Raw genomic sequence first — 16,008 nt, 5'->3', positions numbered from 1 at the left:
TTGACTGGGGAAAATTTTTTATTTTATTTTTTCTTCTCTTTTACATTCTCGCATCTTGCGCGGTCACAAATATTCTTTTTTTTTATAGAGACATTGGAGAATTTATGGGATCTGGAGTTAGGGGAACATGGACCACACACAAAAAGCCATTAATTCTCAACTGCACTGGCATTTAATTATTGTAAATTAAAAGGGCATTAAGAGAGTCCTGATTCTTTGAATTGTTGCTTTGGGGGAAGAAAACCTGGACATTTTGTACTCTTCCCCAAGGATCAGACAGCTGAATTAAGTGAGTGTTACATTTAGGCACATTTTAAGACATACAAAGAGCCCTGCTGGATCAGGCCCAAGAGTCATTTATAGTTCAGCATCCTGTTCTCACAAGGGTCAACAAAATGCCTATGGGAAGCCCACAAGCAGGAGCCGAGTGCAATAGCACTTTCCACACTTGTTATTCAGATGCATTCTGCCTCCAACAATAGAGGTAAAACAGTTATGGCTTGTATCCATTGGTGGTCTTATGCTCCACAATTCTGTCTGATCATCTTGCAAAGCCATAAAAGTTGATGGCTGTCACTGCATCTTGTGGGAACTAATGTCATAGTTTAACTATGCACTTCCTATATTTTGGTCCTGAATCCTCCAAGATTTGGCTTTACTGAATGACCCTGGCATCCAGTATTAAGAGAGAGGGAGAAAAACATCTCCCTATCCATTTTCTCCACACCATGCCTAATCTTATGCACCTCTATCATGTTGACTCTTAGTTACCTTTTCTCTAAATTAAGAAGCCCCAAATGCTGTAACCTTTCGTCAAAAGGGAATTGCTCCAACCCCTTGCTCATTTTGGTTGTCCTTCTATGCCCCCTTTCCTACGCTGCATGATCCTCTTTGAGATAAGGAAATCAGAACTGCACACAGCATTTAAAGTGTGGCCTCAACATAGGTTTGCATAGTGACATTGCCGCTTTTGTTTCAAATCCCTTTTTAAACAATCCCTAATATGGAATTTGCCTTTTTCATAATGGGTTTCACAATGGGTTGACATCTTAACTGAGCTATCTACTGAAAACCCAAGGTCTTGTTCTTGGTTAATCACTGCCACTTCAGACTCCATTAGCATATATGCAATATAAGGGTGGGGTCCCCCCCCCCATGTGCATTACTTTACACTTGCTTATAGTGAATTACCATTTGCCATTTTAATGCCCATTAACTCAAGTCCTTGATTCCCACCAACACACACATATCCAAGCAGGCCTACCTTGCTTTTGCTGGGCAAGATGCTGTCTGTGCTGGAGATCACTTGTATATGCCTCTTTAAGGCAACCCTAAAATCTCTTCCAAATGACCACTATCCTGCTGGTTTAGGACCTTTGGCAGCCTGCACTAGCTCAACCTGTAGGATGCTAAATATCCTCTGCAGCTGCACCCCTGACAACTCCCATAAGCCATCCTGTCAGACAGCACTAGCTAAAACAAGCAGTGCTCAGCAATCTTCGGCTAAAACCATTGATCTGATGGGAGCATCAGACACTCCATATATAGATCTGTCCCTGGCAGAGGCCCAGAAGTGCTCTGCCATCTCACAAAGACAGCTGGGCTTGTGCAGCAAGCAAATGGTGTTCACCTTTGGAAGAGGCAGGATACAAGAGAAAGAGGAAATGTGCAGGGGACAGAGTTTGCTGCAGGTCAGTGGTCAGGCGACTCACCAGGAATCATGGAAAGGCAATTTCAGAAAGGTGAAAGCAGCCATGGCCACTTGTCTACATTGTAAGGCAGAAGTTCCTAGAATCCTTTCCGTGTGTCGTGTCTAAGGACAATGGCTCCATTGCCTTGTTCCGGATCTTCACCGGTCCTTTTTGGAAGAGGGCATCCAGATGTGCCCAGTTCTCAGTGCAGAATATCTTACTGATAAAAGCTCCACAACAACCAATATCTTTGGGTGCTTTCCAAAATGCCATCTTCTGTCAACTGAACTGTTTTGCCCAGCTGTGTGTGCTTCAAACTCCTTGTATGGCTCTTGAATGACTGTCCCCCCCCCCCCCCCCCCGGCCAAAAAGCAACAGTTGGCCATACACGTGTATTGAGAAGCAGACCTTTCCGTGAGACACTTCTCAATCCATCACAAAAATTGGCTGAGGACATCAGCTGGGAACACAACACTTACCCCCAGCAGTGGGGGGTTAATGAGTGGCAGTGACCTGGCAGACCAAGGTTAATGCATTGCTGAGGAGAGACCAGTAAATCCAATATTAAGAGGCACAGGTGTCAGCACAAATGCATAAGCAAGAGTTTATTTGGAGATAAGGGCTTAAGAACTCCTGCCTCCAAACAAAGCAGTCATTTCCCACACAAAATGCTTCCCCGGGGAGATCCTGCTGGCTTGCTGACTCAGCCATCTATGCTACAGGCTGTGCCATTAGGGGATGGATGTGTACAGAAACAGCTCAAACCACAGATAAGAAGCAGCTATTTAAGGAAGCCTGTTACAGGAAAGAGTAGCCAAAAGAAAAAAAGAAATGAAAAAGTTGCTACTGTGAGCTGCCAGGGAAGCGGCTGGTATTTAGAACTTAGGAGCACCAGTTTGAATTCTGATGCTATGCATGCAACTCTAGATGAGAATAAAATGGATCAACAGAATCAATCTGGTTTCAGGCCCGGATCAAGCACAGAAAGGCTTGGGTTGCTTAATGATGACCAAATTGGGAGAGAGACAAGGATAATGTGACTGTTAATTCTTCTGGGCCTCTTGGCAGCTGGATATCCTTCTAGACAGGCTCTCCAAGTTGGGTCCTGTCAGTGCAGTATTCCACTGGTTCCATTTATATATGGAATGCTGATTCCAGAAGGTGGTGCTGAGGGGATACTGCTTGGACCTACAGCATTAATGCTATGGGGTTCCATACTGTTCTATTTTGTCTCCCATGCTTCTCAACATTTATATCAGGGATGAGGAACCTATGGCTCTCCAGATATTGCTGAGCTACAACTCCCATCAATCCTAACAATTGGTCATGTTTGCTGGAGCTGATGGGAGTCAAACAATATCTGGATAGTTATGAGTTCCTCATCCCTGAATTTGGAATGAGTGAAGTCAGCATGACAATATAAAAAACAGGGAGGAAAGAACATAATAAAAACCTGAAGATGTTTTTAGTATCCACATTTATAGCATTAGCAATCAACAAGGGTGCCTATTTACTGTACGGCCAACTGCACCAATAACCATGGAACTTGGTTTTTGCCGAAGTTACCAACTCCCTTGCCTTTACTTACCAAACAGCAATTTGTGAAGTTCCATTTCCATTTCATATTCTTCTCTGATTACAACTAGGGTGGAGTATCTAACATGGCCTCAAATCCTCATCTCTACCAATATTCAATGGCCTCATTTGTGCTCAGATGTTTGCACAATAGTTGCAAAATACATAATTTATTGCTCTCACTGTGAAGCTACAGAAATTGGGTTTCCAGGTTATAAAAGGCTAGTCTTTTGTGTGCAGCAGAAGGTGGTTCATGACAGCTATCAAGACTAGCAGGTCAAGGAGGAGCCCCACAAGCAGAAGTACAGGGAATGGCATGCAGTCGAGCCCAAAAGGGGTAAGAGTACCGGTCTAGCATGGCTTTGTTGTCCCAATATTTCTTAGCCAGCTCCTTGCTTCAGATGCAAAACCCAATCTAGCGTTCCTACCCTCAAGCCTTTAAAGCAGAAATTCTCAAACTGAGGAGCCCAAGCCACAGGTAGGTAGGTTCTGATGGGTTGTAGGTGGGTCACACAACATGGAGGTTCTCCTTCATTTTCAGAGGCTTTCCCCCTTCCAAAAATTATTACTGCTATGCAACCTCTTTAACTTATTTCTAAACTGTATTTGGAAAGCTTCACACACCACATAATCAAAGAGTTCTTTAAATGGTGTACATAACAGAATTTTAGATAAAACCCAGCTAAAACTCACAAACGTTAAAAAGCAAATAGATAAAAACTAATTATCACTGAGAGGTAAAAATCACAGAGACGTAAAACCAGTAAATCCTTCAAGACAAATATAGGTAATTCAATTATATGATTGGGTAGACTTGCTGAAATAAAGACGTTTTCAGTAGGCATCAAAGACAATATAGCAAGGATGCCTGCCTAATGTCAATAGGCAGGGAGTCCCAAAGCACAGCTGCTGCCATGCTAAAAATTAAGAGTCCTCATAAATGCTGAACGAACATTCTGTGGCACTTGTAAAAGTCCAAGTTTCACTGATCAAAGCAGTCGAATGGGCATGTGTGGGGCAAGACATGTTACTAGACAGGCTCATTCACTCCTTTCCTTCATGTCATGCTTAAATTTTAGGATACAATTCTTAACACAATAAGGGTTCCCACAAAATAACTCTATCACCAACAAAGCCCAAATATTTATTAATGAACACACTTTTATGTATTAGGATCCTGTTGGTGGTTGAAATGTATAAATTCTATTCAAATACCTACACCTCTAGATTTAACATTAAAAATGATTTTAGCATTGAAAATGGATGTTAACTACGAACATTATGATGTTCTTTTGTTGCTTCTGCAACAGAATGTGAAGGCAAGGTTCAAAGGTGGCGTTAGTAGTACACAAGTGGTTCCTGAAGGTTAAGTGTACAGGAAGGCCCCCCTTCAAAACATTTGAAAAACATGGCTTTAATTGGGTTTTTTGGGGGAGGGGGCAGACAACACATTCTGCTCCTAAGACAAATCATGGTAACTGGCTAACCATATGAGGTGGTTGTACAAGACAAAATGAGTTAACATCTACAGGTGTCACAATATAAAAATGCCTGGGATGAAAGTATGAGAGGTGCATAAGTATGAAAAATAATCTTGGCCATTATGTCATTTTGTCAGCTTTCTAAAAATTACAGGAGAATGAGAACGGCTTGCCTTGGACCACAGAAATGCAGGCGTTTCAATGCATAATGCATCCTGATTGAAAGATGCTGGCATCCTTGGCAAAGTATTTAAATATTTTTGACACAGCTTAGCCATTACTCTTAGTGGCGTTTCGGACACTAATGGCTTGTTTTGCCCTTCTAGAAATCTCAGTTAGAGATGCATTCAAAACCATACCTGTTTTCACTGTTAAGCACAGTATACAACTGACAAAAGCCAATCCAGGGCAGAAGTGAGAACAGATTAATATGCACTAGTAGCTTCTACAGCAGCCAACAGCAAAGCAGTTCTGGCATGACAGAGCTTACCCAATGATGACAATTTGAGTATTCATCAGCAAGCACTAAGAGCACATTGCAGCCATCCAGCATCGCTTACCAACATATTCAGAGAGGAACACGACAAAAAATGGAGTGACCAGGTCATTAATCCCCTGCACGTAGCCGCTGGCTGGGTGTCGGATGGCCCAGATAAACAGGATTCGTTCAAAGATCTAGAGAGGGAGAAGGAAAGCCAGGTGCTCGAGTTAGCCATGCCCAGGGGAAAGACAGAAGTGGAAAGGCTGACAAGCACAAGGGGGGAAGAGTGTGTGATAAAGAGTTAGAAATGCACACAGCCTAAGGTGCAGAGAGACCCAGTATGAAGTATAGACTACAACCAGAGGGGCTACACTTTTGGGGGCCTAAGAACCACATGTAATCTTGGGTGAACTCTCCAAAAACCACAGACCAGTGTTGGATATGACCACCTTAAACTCCCACATGCGTGCACACACAGAGGACACAGGGTTGTTGCTTCTTTTTTTGCCACTGCCACTCAAACTGCTGGGATCTTTGGGGGGGGGGCAGAAAGATTGCTTGGGTAGCTAGGTAACACCTTCATGTTGGGGGTTTGCCAGCCAGGATATACATGAACCAGCATAAGATGCTGCATGTAGCCAGTGGGAAATCAGAATTGCCATCCTTTACATGAGAGCTCTCTGCCCTGAAAACAACTGCAGAAAGATGTTTCCGTTTATTGCTCTGCCATCAAAACAGAGGGGAACGAGATGCAGTCTGGGGATTATCTAACTTTGCTTTCACCATGTTCACATAGTGGCAGATGGTAGGCCAGAAGTTTTTTTCCTTCCCTTTCTCCCCAAAATAACTGTGGCCACAGGGAGGAAAGGGAAGCCCTGTGCCCCTCCCAAAGATTTAAACTTTCAGTTCTGCATAAAGAAAGCATTGTAAGTTTCCATCTCTTAAACAAAAAAGAAAGAGAAACATACAGGCAGCAGTTCATCCAAGCACAGAGTAAAAAGGGAGCTTCTATTTATTTATATTCATAAGCTACCCTTTATCCCATAGGATCCCAGGGTGACAAGCATAAGTAGAATAAAAATTTCTCCAGTGTTGCCCTGACACAATGCCACACAGTTTCTTTTGCCAGCTTTCATTTATTTGATTTTCTTCAAGATCTCCTTCATATCTGTGGTCTTGCTTGAAGGGAACAAGTGAGATGTTACCCAAATTACGGGCTATTTGAGACCTCATGCTCCAGCTGGAAGCGCTTGCAACAGGTTCATCCCCGTTTGCATAAGGAAAAATGCCATGGATAAACAGGATTTCAAAGTGCAGTTTTATTCGTAGCCCAGCAACTGGAGCAGCTTTTAGCTGCCAGACCTTACAGCTTTTGGATGGATTAGCTTGCTAAATATGCTTTGCCAAAACTAGTTAAAGGGTGCTTCTAGTAGGTGGAACTGGGAGGAAATCAACACAGCATCACAGCAAGTGTTCCATCAGTGCAACAGCTTGCCAGATGGAATGGTCCCCTCCTCTTTCCCCCTGCATGTTGCTCTGGGGTTCTCCTGACACCCACAGAGCCAATCTCAGGGGCTGCTGGGGACACATGAGGAGGGGGGGAAAGCCCTGTTGCGCTAGTGGGAGCCCTCGTTTCAGTTTCCACTTACGAGATTCAAGAGATGAATCCACCCACTACCTAGGCTTCCTCCCTCTGATTTTGCTAAACATAACATGCCACATTTTTCTATAATTCAAACCACTCTGTTGCAGAAAATATCTTGAGAGATGGTTAAACTAGAGAAATGACTACATGCCACTGTGATCTGCCACTGAGTCAGTCACTGGCACCTCCAGTTTAAAAAAGGATCAGGTAAGCAAGTAGTGGGAAATACCTCTGCCTGAAACCCTGGAGAGCTGCTGTCAGAGAAATAATGCCCAGTGGATAAAAAGTCTGCCCTGGTAAGCCCAGTGTTCCCAGTTCAACACACTACACCCTCCTCTAGCATGCAAGTCAGCCTTACCAAATCACTGCCAATATATTTAGGGCCATACTGTATTTAGCTAATTTGCTTTGTTAGCAGAAGCCACCACAATGGGACTTCAGGAGAACCCCCAAGACAGTGCAGAGGGAGAGGAGAGGGGAGATTGTTTTGTTGGGTAAGCAGTAATTTGTTGTACTGGTGGAGTTATCTCATTGGCACTATGATGAATACAACCCTTAGTCATCTGCTACCACACGTGTCAAGAAACACAAGTCCAAGAAAACAGATCATTTGAGTGAGAACAAATCACAGCAAAGTTACAAAAATTACACCTGAAGATGTTCTTTTTGTATGTTTTATTCTGAGCTGGGTATCTGAATGCAAAGGGCTGTAACGGCAGGAATCAGGCATGGCTAAGGAGCAGTAAGTGTTATGGATAATGGAACGTAAGAAGGTACAATGGGGAACGGGCAATGGGGAACTAGCAGCCACACAAGGTGTGCATTCTGAACACTGGAATGGGGTGGGGATTTTTTTTTCTTCTTGTTTTTAGTTGCCTTGGCTTGCAGTTTTTGAAATGTTATGTCCACAATCACGGGCAAGGAACATGCTGTTCTTCACTTAAGAAAGCTGAAATCCACAAGAACCTAAGCTATGGTTGAAGTTTCATACAATTCCTACATGTGCACTTCCAAAAGATGAGGAGCCCTGCCTTCAGAACACTGGTGGGCTGCTGGCTGGAGCACCTCATTCCATTTGCATCCACTAGGATCAAAATTTGCAGGCAAGCAAAATGTCAGATTTAAAGACTTGTCCTCTAACAAAACACAAGAGAACAGATCCGGAGGGCATTTGCCGCTATTTGCAAAAAAACCTTGCAAAACTGTTATAAGGACGGGTGCCATCCTCATTACCTTGGACATACACTTCTTGGGGAAAAAATTCTTTAAGGAGCCTGCATATATTCATTTTACAGTTTAGCAGATTGGTCTGCAATGGCGTTCAGCACAATTACAATAGACAGCTCTCGTTAATCATACTCTGAGCATGACAGTTTGCTTTACAGCACTACCACCTACGTTAACAATGAAGCATTCTAGGTTTCAGGCTGAACAATGCTTTAAGCCACAGGCTGAACAATGCTTTAACCCCCAATCTATGAGCCATTGTCCGCTAGAAGGAGAAAGGAGGCATACACCAGCAAACAAGCCATATTACAGTAGCAATGACAATGTAGCTCAGAACAGTCATGAACCTATTAATTTCAAGACAACAGCACAGGACTTTGTTGAGTTTCCCCCCCTAATGGGACACACTGTGGGCTTCTGTGCTCCAAAAACCAGAAAATGTGAATCAAGCTTGCATGATAGCAGGGCCTGTGGCTTTAGACATCAATTTTCATAAACTCCAACATCAGTCAATTACTGGTTCTTTGCAAACCCTGCCTCTCCGCTATGCAGAAGGGACTTGGATTAAGTCCACTCAGACTTGACTGAACTGGCATGCTCTGCAAGCATCAGTAAATATTCAACAGGATTAGGTCGGTCAAAGGATTTTGAGCTATACTGCAAAAGTCAGCTTTCATTATTAATTCCTGCAATTCTGTCTGGTTCAGACAGAAGCTGTAGCTCATTCCTGGCTCTGCCACTAACAAACTATTTAGCCTCTGGCAAGTCACATTGTTGCTGCGAAACTTCATGCACAACTCTGCAACACACACACTGATAGTGTGCCTTTGGGACTGAGATGATCTCTTGCCATAAGCACACTTGGCGCAACAGGCTGGCAGTCTCTGTTCCTAGGAGACATCAACTCAAATTGTGGAATCTTATGAAACTGAGCCCAGAATTACACATTATGGGTACTGCATACCTGCAGATGGAAACAGCAGTCCCACATTTTTCCCGCCTCTGTTCCCTGCATCATCTAGTAACACAAAATATAGGACATGCTGTCACCATGTTATGAGTTTCTACATCCCTACAACCAGCATCCAATGATGTGTAGGGGGATAAGGAAAAATAATGGGGTGAAGTCTTGTCACATATTTTTTATTACCAGATATTACCAAAGAGAGGGAAAATGAGATTCATGGCTGAATCTCAGGCACAGCCACGCATCACCTCTAACGTCTAGTTCTGTCGTTTCCAGATAGGTGTGGATCTCGCAGGAAAGGGCAGTTCCTGCCACCCCTAGGGAACTGTGAGTAAAGCATGCAAACTGAGCTTGCTCCTGCAAAATAAACTTGCATTTGATCTGAGAGTTCAGCTCGAGCACAGAATTTGCACAAGATACCAAATTAAGAAATGGGTGGCAACTCTGCTTTTGGAATGAAATGTACAAAAATTTCACTGCTGAGGTTGAAATCAGCTATGACTTTCTTTTTTAGAAAAGCCCATGCATACAGCAGAAAGCAGCTGACTCTGGGGGGAAATGCTAGATATTTTGGGGGGGGGGGGAGAGGAGAAACTTCCTGCCCATCAACACAGGCTGGCAACTCACACTGCAGGAAAGCTAAAAAGAAAAGGCCCCTTTTACCTCCTGTACTAGTGGCTGCTGGAACAGAGGGATGAGGGGGTTCGTCCGTGGAATGTCTATATGGATCTGAAAGACAATTGTAAAATATATATGTATCAGAGAACATTAATGGTTGCCAAGCTGATCAGCACAATTGCAGCACTAGAGGCAATATTTCTCTGGCTCAAGCCAAAGCAGAACTATGACTTAAGATGGAAGAGATGATATTGACTCATTCAGAAATCCCGAAGAACTGTTTTGCTCCTCCTTCTTTAATAAAAAAGAACATGCTAGCCTATCATCCAAAATCCTTTCAACAGAGGCTGCATTTAGAACACAAAGCAGAGTATCTGGAATGCTTGAAAGCAGAACACCTTTTAAAGGCCACTTCAAATACCTGGGTAAATTTTAAAAGTATTTCTTCTCTAGGATCTCTTGGCAGGTCAAGAGTTAACATCTGCTCACTTCTGACCACTAACACCCACAAACACTGTTTTGTGTAGGATGGGTCTGCAACGGTAAGAGACGAGGTTACAGGTAAAAAGCACACTGTTGCCACTGTTAGTGGAATGACTAAGCCCTGTGCCATGGAATCCTAATGTACCCCAGATGCTAAGCGAAAGAAAGGGCAGGCAGCAGGAAGTAGGGGGCTGGGTACCTGCCGGTATGTATCTTGATGGTGCTCCTCATTTCTGGAGTCGTAATACTGCTCAATGAAACCAAAATACTCTTCTCGTTTGCGCTGCAAAGTCAGCTTCCTCCGCTCCATGCTGGCAGGGAGGTAACCCTGTAGGAGAAAGAAAAGCCTGTCAAGGCAAGTCTCCTTTTGCTCTGCTGTGCTCAAAGTCCTCAACTTCCCTACACACATGAATGCTTGAAAGTAGTTTGCAGGAGAACTGTTCTAACCAGGAGTGCAGGATTCAGTAAAAGAAAAGTTGGAGCCCTGTAAGAATGTCATAAAAGGTTAAGCAAAGGCAAGTCCTTCCATCCAAGTGTGGTGGAAGAAGTGGCACCTGCCAGAATCCCCTCATCACTCTTAGGGACATTCAAGGCTACCTTGCATGGAATCCAACCACCTTAGTTTTAACACTTGCTGCTACCAAAAAAAAAAAAAAAAAAAAAAGTTTCTGAAGCCAATCATCATATCTCACTTTTTGCAGAAGCGGCTTTCTGGAATCCAGCAGCATGTTTGTTTTTTCCAGGTATAACCAGCACAATGTACAGGCATTGTCTCCATTGGTTTGATGTTTTTAAAAGGTAATATTCTCTCATGTTTATGGGAGGGAGACGTTCCTCTCCAGTTAAAGGATCCCAGGTGCCTAGGCTGAAAAAGACCTGAAGAACTCAACCGGGGCCTAGTATAGCTGACATGTTTCCCTAGAGTCCAGCTCTGTCGTTTATATATATTCTATAGATTGCAAATGTACGCAAGTTGCCCCAACTTAGGGAAGCAGCACTCACTGATAGAAGTCGCCACGTCACAGGCCGGACCTCTCTGGGGACCCCAGGCCAGCTGCATTTCCTCAATTCATCTGCAAATGGAGAGCAGTTAAGTTTATTCACACGCAGTATCTTGGCTGGCATTTCTACACTAGGGAGGAAAAGCAACTCCTGTCAGCTTGGCAGGTTCCAGAACCACGAGAAAGACTTTTTCGCTAGATATGTAGGTTTCTATGGTGATGGTGTCTATGATTCCTTTTTTCTTTTTCTTTTTTTGTAATTATAGGTTTTTAATTGTATTTTTATCAAACATTTATGTAACTTGCACTGCAATTCCATGTGTCTACCCAGAAGTAAGTCTCACTGATTACAATACAGCTTTCTCCCAGATAAAGGGGTGTAGAATTGTGGCCTAAATACATGGCATAAGCAGCCTGGAGCACTGGAAAAGTTATATATATATATATATATATATATATATATATATATATATTCCATTGATTCAGAGTCGCACTCCACTCTTTAAACCAGGGGCAGCCAATATGATGCCCTGCAGATGCCATGATACTTAACTCCCATAACCCTTGACAACTAGCCATACTGACTAAAGATTATGGGAGCTGTATTTGTGGGTGGAGCTGTGGGTTAAACCACAGAGCCTAGGACTTGCCGATCAGAAGGTCGGTGGTTTGAATCCCCGCGACGGGGTGAGCTCCAGTTGCTCGGTCCCTGCTCCTGCCACCCTAGCAGTTCAAAAGCACGAAGTGCAAGTAGATAAATAGGTACGCTCCGGCAGGAAGATAAACGGTGTTTCCGTGCGCTGCTCTGGAAGCGGCTTAGTCATGCTGGCCATATGACCAGGAAGCTGTACACCGGCTCCCTCGGCCAATAAAGCAAGATGAGTGCCACAACCCCAGAGTCAGCCATGACTGGACCTAATGGTCAGGGGCCCCTTTACCTTTTTATTCCGCAATGCCTGGGATGACTTCCCAATTTAGGCAGTGCTTATTATCCACTCAACAAAACAAGACATGTGTCACACTTATCCTAGTTACTGAGTACAGTTTCAACGCAAAACTACTTCTAAACAAGAGAAAGGAACCAAACAGGGAGCACACTTCTCTCCCCTCTGGTGGTATCCCTGAAACTAACAGGACCCTCTGAGTTTATTGCCTGGACTCACCTAGATCTGTGTTGTGGCTAGACAGAAGCTGCCGGAATTTCTCCAAGCGAGTTTTCTCACGCACCGTCATGGGAGGAGCCCCTGAAGCATTTTGGTCAGAGATGCGAGCAACAAGCGGAATGATGGGTCGGAGTGGGAGGGATTGCTGTTTGTGGAGGGGGTTGCGCACACAGGCATCCTCTAAAAGAGTTTAAAGAGGTCCATCAGGCCATGAGCATACTGGGCAGCGGCAAGCACTGTCTGGAGCTTCCAGAATCCACTACCATTCCCAAAAAGGTCTGCACACCTTCACAAACATGCACGACAAGGAAAGGCTCCACACCTGTGAAGTTTCTCCCCCATCACTGAATGGGGACAGAAGTTCCACCAACTGATTTTTTTTCCTGCCACGCTATTATTAAAAAGATACAAATGCAACCTCAACGAGCAGGAAATATAAACTCATGCACTCCTGCTGGGAAACTACTCTGCTTCAACTGCACATTCTGTGGAACAGAAGGAATCCCTGGGTAGAATTTCCTACCATTAATGGAATATTTGGACTTTCAGTTCCATTGGAACAATGCTTTAGCAGCACAGGACAGTAGTGATCCAGGAGTCCTGCTCACTTTTTCTGGGCTAATAAACAGTGGTGAATAGAAAACGCCACATTATCCAGAATAGGCATCACTCAGTGGTTTGCATGGATGGCTCTCAGACCATTTTTGTTGCATAATTACTGAGGCAAAGATTCATCTGACCTGTCCTCCAACAGCATAATTACTGAGGCAAAGATTCATCTGACCTGTCCTCCAACAATAAACACAGCTAGGCTCTCACTGCTCTCCATCCATCATCTCCTCAAGGTCAATCCTTTTTCTCCAATTTTCATGCTCTCCTTCCTTCCTTCCTCTTCTAACATGCTGGACAGACAACTCAACACATATGGGAGGAAGCAGAAAAACACAAAGGCAGTTTACTATCCCCAAATTCCATTGACACTTCCATGCCAAGTGGCCAGTTAGTTTCCAGCAGATAACTGGAGGTGAGACATGGACTCTGGAGCCATCTGGTGGTGGTTCTGTGATAGGAAGGCTCATTCACAAAGCTAAAAAGTAGAGTATGCTTTGCTTACTCCACTAGCACCATCACAAAAAGGTCTGGTCCTTATTATCTAAACTATTTTGAGTATGTCTTGCATGCCTGTTCCAAAGTCCTCACTGCAAACCTCCAGGTCCCACCCACCCCCATCCAGTAAACCCTATTCAGATTGGTTTGTTGTTAACTAAGAAGGCTTACTCATAGAAAGCTTTCCCAATCACTTGCAAAAAGAGTAATATAAGGACTTTGCCCAATAGTGGGCCTGATTTGACAGGACACTAGGCTTTTATCCCATGGAAGTATACCAGATCTGTGCATACTCTGCAAAGGTATATGTGTTGTAAAACTACACCAAGGTAACCTATATAGTCTGTGCCAACGAAAGCAAATTTCTACTAGCTGAATAAGAAGGATGCTACTAGATCAGACGAAGGATTCACCTATCCCAGCAACCAAACAACAACAGTGTCCACTAATGAGAGTTATGAAAATCAAGAGAAGTCACATATTATCAGTATTTATTCTGCTCCTGCTAAAATGAGGCAAACAGGGAGCTCCATAAAGCACTAACTCAACCCCTCACCAGCTTTCAAGGTGTCAACAGGAATTCACCACGCATATTCAAATCTATTTTTTCAGCCATGAGAGAGAGATCATCCACATTCCTTGGCTAGAATTCAAGATCCTCAGAATGCTCAGTTCTGCACTTGACTCCCAAAGTGAGCCTTGTGCAGACCTGTAGAACCCACACAGCTTTGACAAGATCACATAGGGTAAAAAGGCCAGGGGGCCCTTACCAGGCGCTCTGGACAGCTGGGCCTCACTATTGGACTTGATGACCTTACAATTGGTTGGTGCTTCATTCAGAGCCACCTGGGGCCACTCGGGTTTCACACGCAGCCTGCTGTGGTTCTCCAGCACCTGGGCTGCTGTGGCCTTGGCCACCTTAGAGTTCAAAGTCTGGAAAGATGGGAAGTCCTCATCTTCATCGTCCCCAATGTCCCAGGCGTCACTGGTGTCGCGGGCAAACTCGTGAAAACTGCTGGCCTTCTTATTCTTCATGGGTAGCGCGCTGATCTTTGACCGTTCCTTGATGAAGCTACAAAATAAAGGAAGCTGGCATTAATGCAATGTGGTCAAGCTCTGCATCTCACCTTCCCCTGCCTATAACCTAATTTGCCCTACAGTGGTACCTCGGGTTACATACGCTTCAGATTACGGACTCTAACCCAGAAATAGTGCTTCAGGTTAAGAACTTTGCTTCAGGATAAGAACAGAAATCGTGCGGCGGCGGCAGGAGGCCCCATTAGCTAAAGTGGTGCTTCAGGTTAAGAACAGTTTCAGGTTAAGTAGGGACCTCTGGAACGAATTAAGTACTTAACCCGAGGTACCACTGTACTTGATTCCATTTCCTCTGCAGGTCAAGCCCCCACTGCCACTTCTCCATTCCATGGTACAGTTCCTTTCTTGTCTGGTCAGGGTAAAGAGAAGGAATGCAAAGTCTTCCTATAAGCTCTCCACCAAGTGCAAAGTTCAATGTCCGAACCAGTGAGCTTTGCAGTCTTGGCACATGGGACAGTGAGGAGAAATGCTTCTGCCAAATGAAGAAAGGTTGCCAGTCTGAAGTATTGCTTGGCAAGCAAAGCGAAGGAGGAGACTGGATTCAATTTCAGGGAGCACATGTGGAATCCTGGAGAACAGTAAAAGTGCAGGCATACAATTTGAAAGTAGCCACAATAACATACTGCTTTGCTATCAGGTTAACATATACATAGAAGAGAGGCATAATCAGGCACAACTATTCTTTCATAAGCTGCATTTGCTTTGTTCTCAGTTAAATGAGTCAAAGTCCTTGTGCTATAAAGAGAAAGTTCATGTCCGAACAAGAAACTCAGAAAGCACATGAACTCCAGCAAGGTTAAGGAGACCAAGAGAGAAGCTGAGAACAAAGAAAATGGAAGTGTCTCAATACTACTTCAGAAAGCCTGGTCAAGAACAGCATGTTCAAGAGGTAAGCCAGACAAAGGTAATACAGAAAAACTAATGCTATTCCTTGAAGATGTCTTTGTTGAAGGGGACCACTTACATCCAAATTACACCTTTTCTTAAAATTTTTATTTGCAAATGTATCCAAAATAATAAAATATCATCAGCAGAAGCTGACATTAAGAATGTTTCATTAACACTAATTTAAATTTATAGATTTATATAGTCAGTCCAAATAGGCACTGAAAAGAGATTAATGAGTATAAGCCATACATTCAAACGCAGAAAGAGCAGTGAGATCTTCAGACCCATGAGATATGCTTTGAAAATGGTAAAACTTTCATAAAGTAATGTTTCTGATGAAGGGGATTTTAGTTACATTGGGAAGTAGTAAATCAGGACAAAATCTATTTGCATAAGAGGCTTGAATGAACTCAGATGCAACAATACTAAGCCTACCCTAGCTTATCACTAAAATCAACAGCAGTCAAATTAAAAACAAGGCCTCAAGGGAGAGTGTGTTCCAGAATTCAGGGGCCACCCCAGAATAAACTCTGCTCCTAGCTGACAACAATCTAATGCCTGAAAGAGATGGCACCTGGAACAGGGC

General features: G+C 43.7%; 1 protein-coding gene across 2 annotated transcripts in view; it reads right to left on the bottom strand.

The window, feature by feature from the left end:
• Nucleotides 1-16,008, bottom strand: part of TBC1D22B (TBC1 domain family member 22B) — a 40,339-nt gene that overhangs the window by 18,460 nt on the left and 5,871 nt on the right. For both annotated transcript variants that reach the window (XM_081866621.1, XM_081866620.1), the window contains exons 3-8: nt 14,210-14,511; nt 12,333-12,512; nt 11,171-11,241; nt 10,368-10,496; nt 9,731-9,796; nt 5,308-5,422 (exon numbers count right to left, since the gene is read on the bottom strand). In XM_081866621.1, coding sequence (XP_081722747.1) covers nt 5,308-5,422; nt 9,731-9,796; nt 10,368-10,496; nt 11,171-11,241; nt 12,333-12,512; nt 14,210-14,511 — 863 coding nt within the window. The remainder of the gene's footprint in view (nt 1-5,307; nt 5,423-9,730; nt 9,797-10,367; nt 10,497-11,170; nt 11,242-12,332; nt 12,513-14,209; nt 14,512-16,008) is intronic.

The sequence above is a fragment of the Podarcis erhardii genome (assembly GCF_964252035.2).
Source record: "Podarcis erhardii genome assembly, chromosome: 6".
NCBI lineage: Eukaryota > Metazoa > Chordata > Lepidosauria > Squamata > Lacertidae > Podarcis > Podarcis erhardii.
The sequence above is the reverse complement of the archived record's forward strand: the minus strand, read 5'-3'. Positions and strand labels throughout refer to the sequence as shown.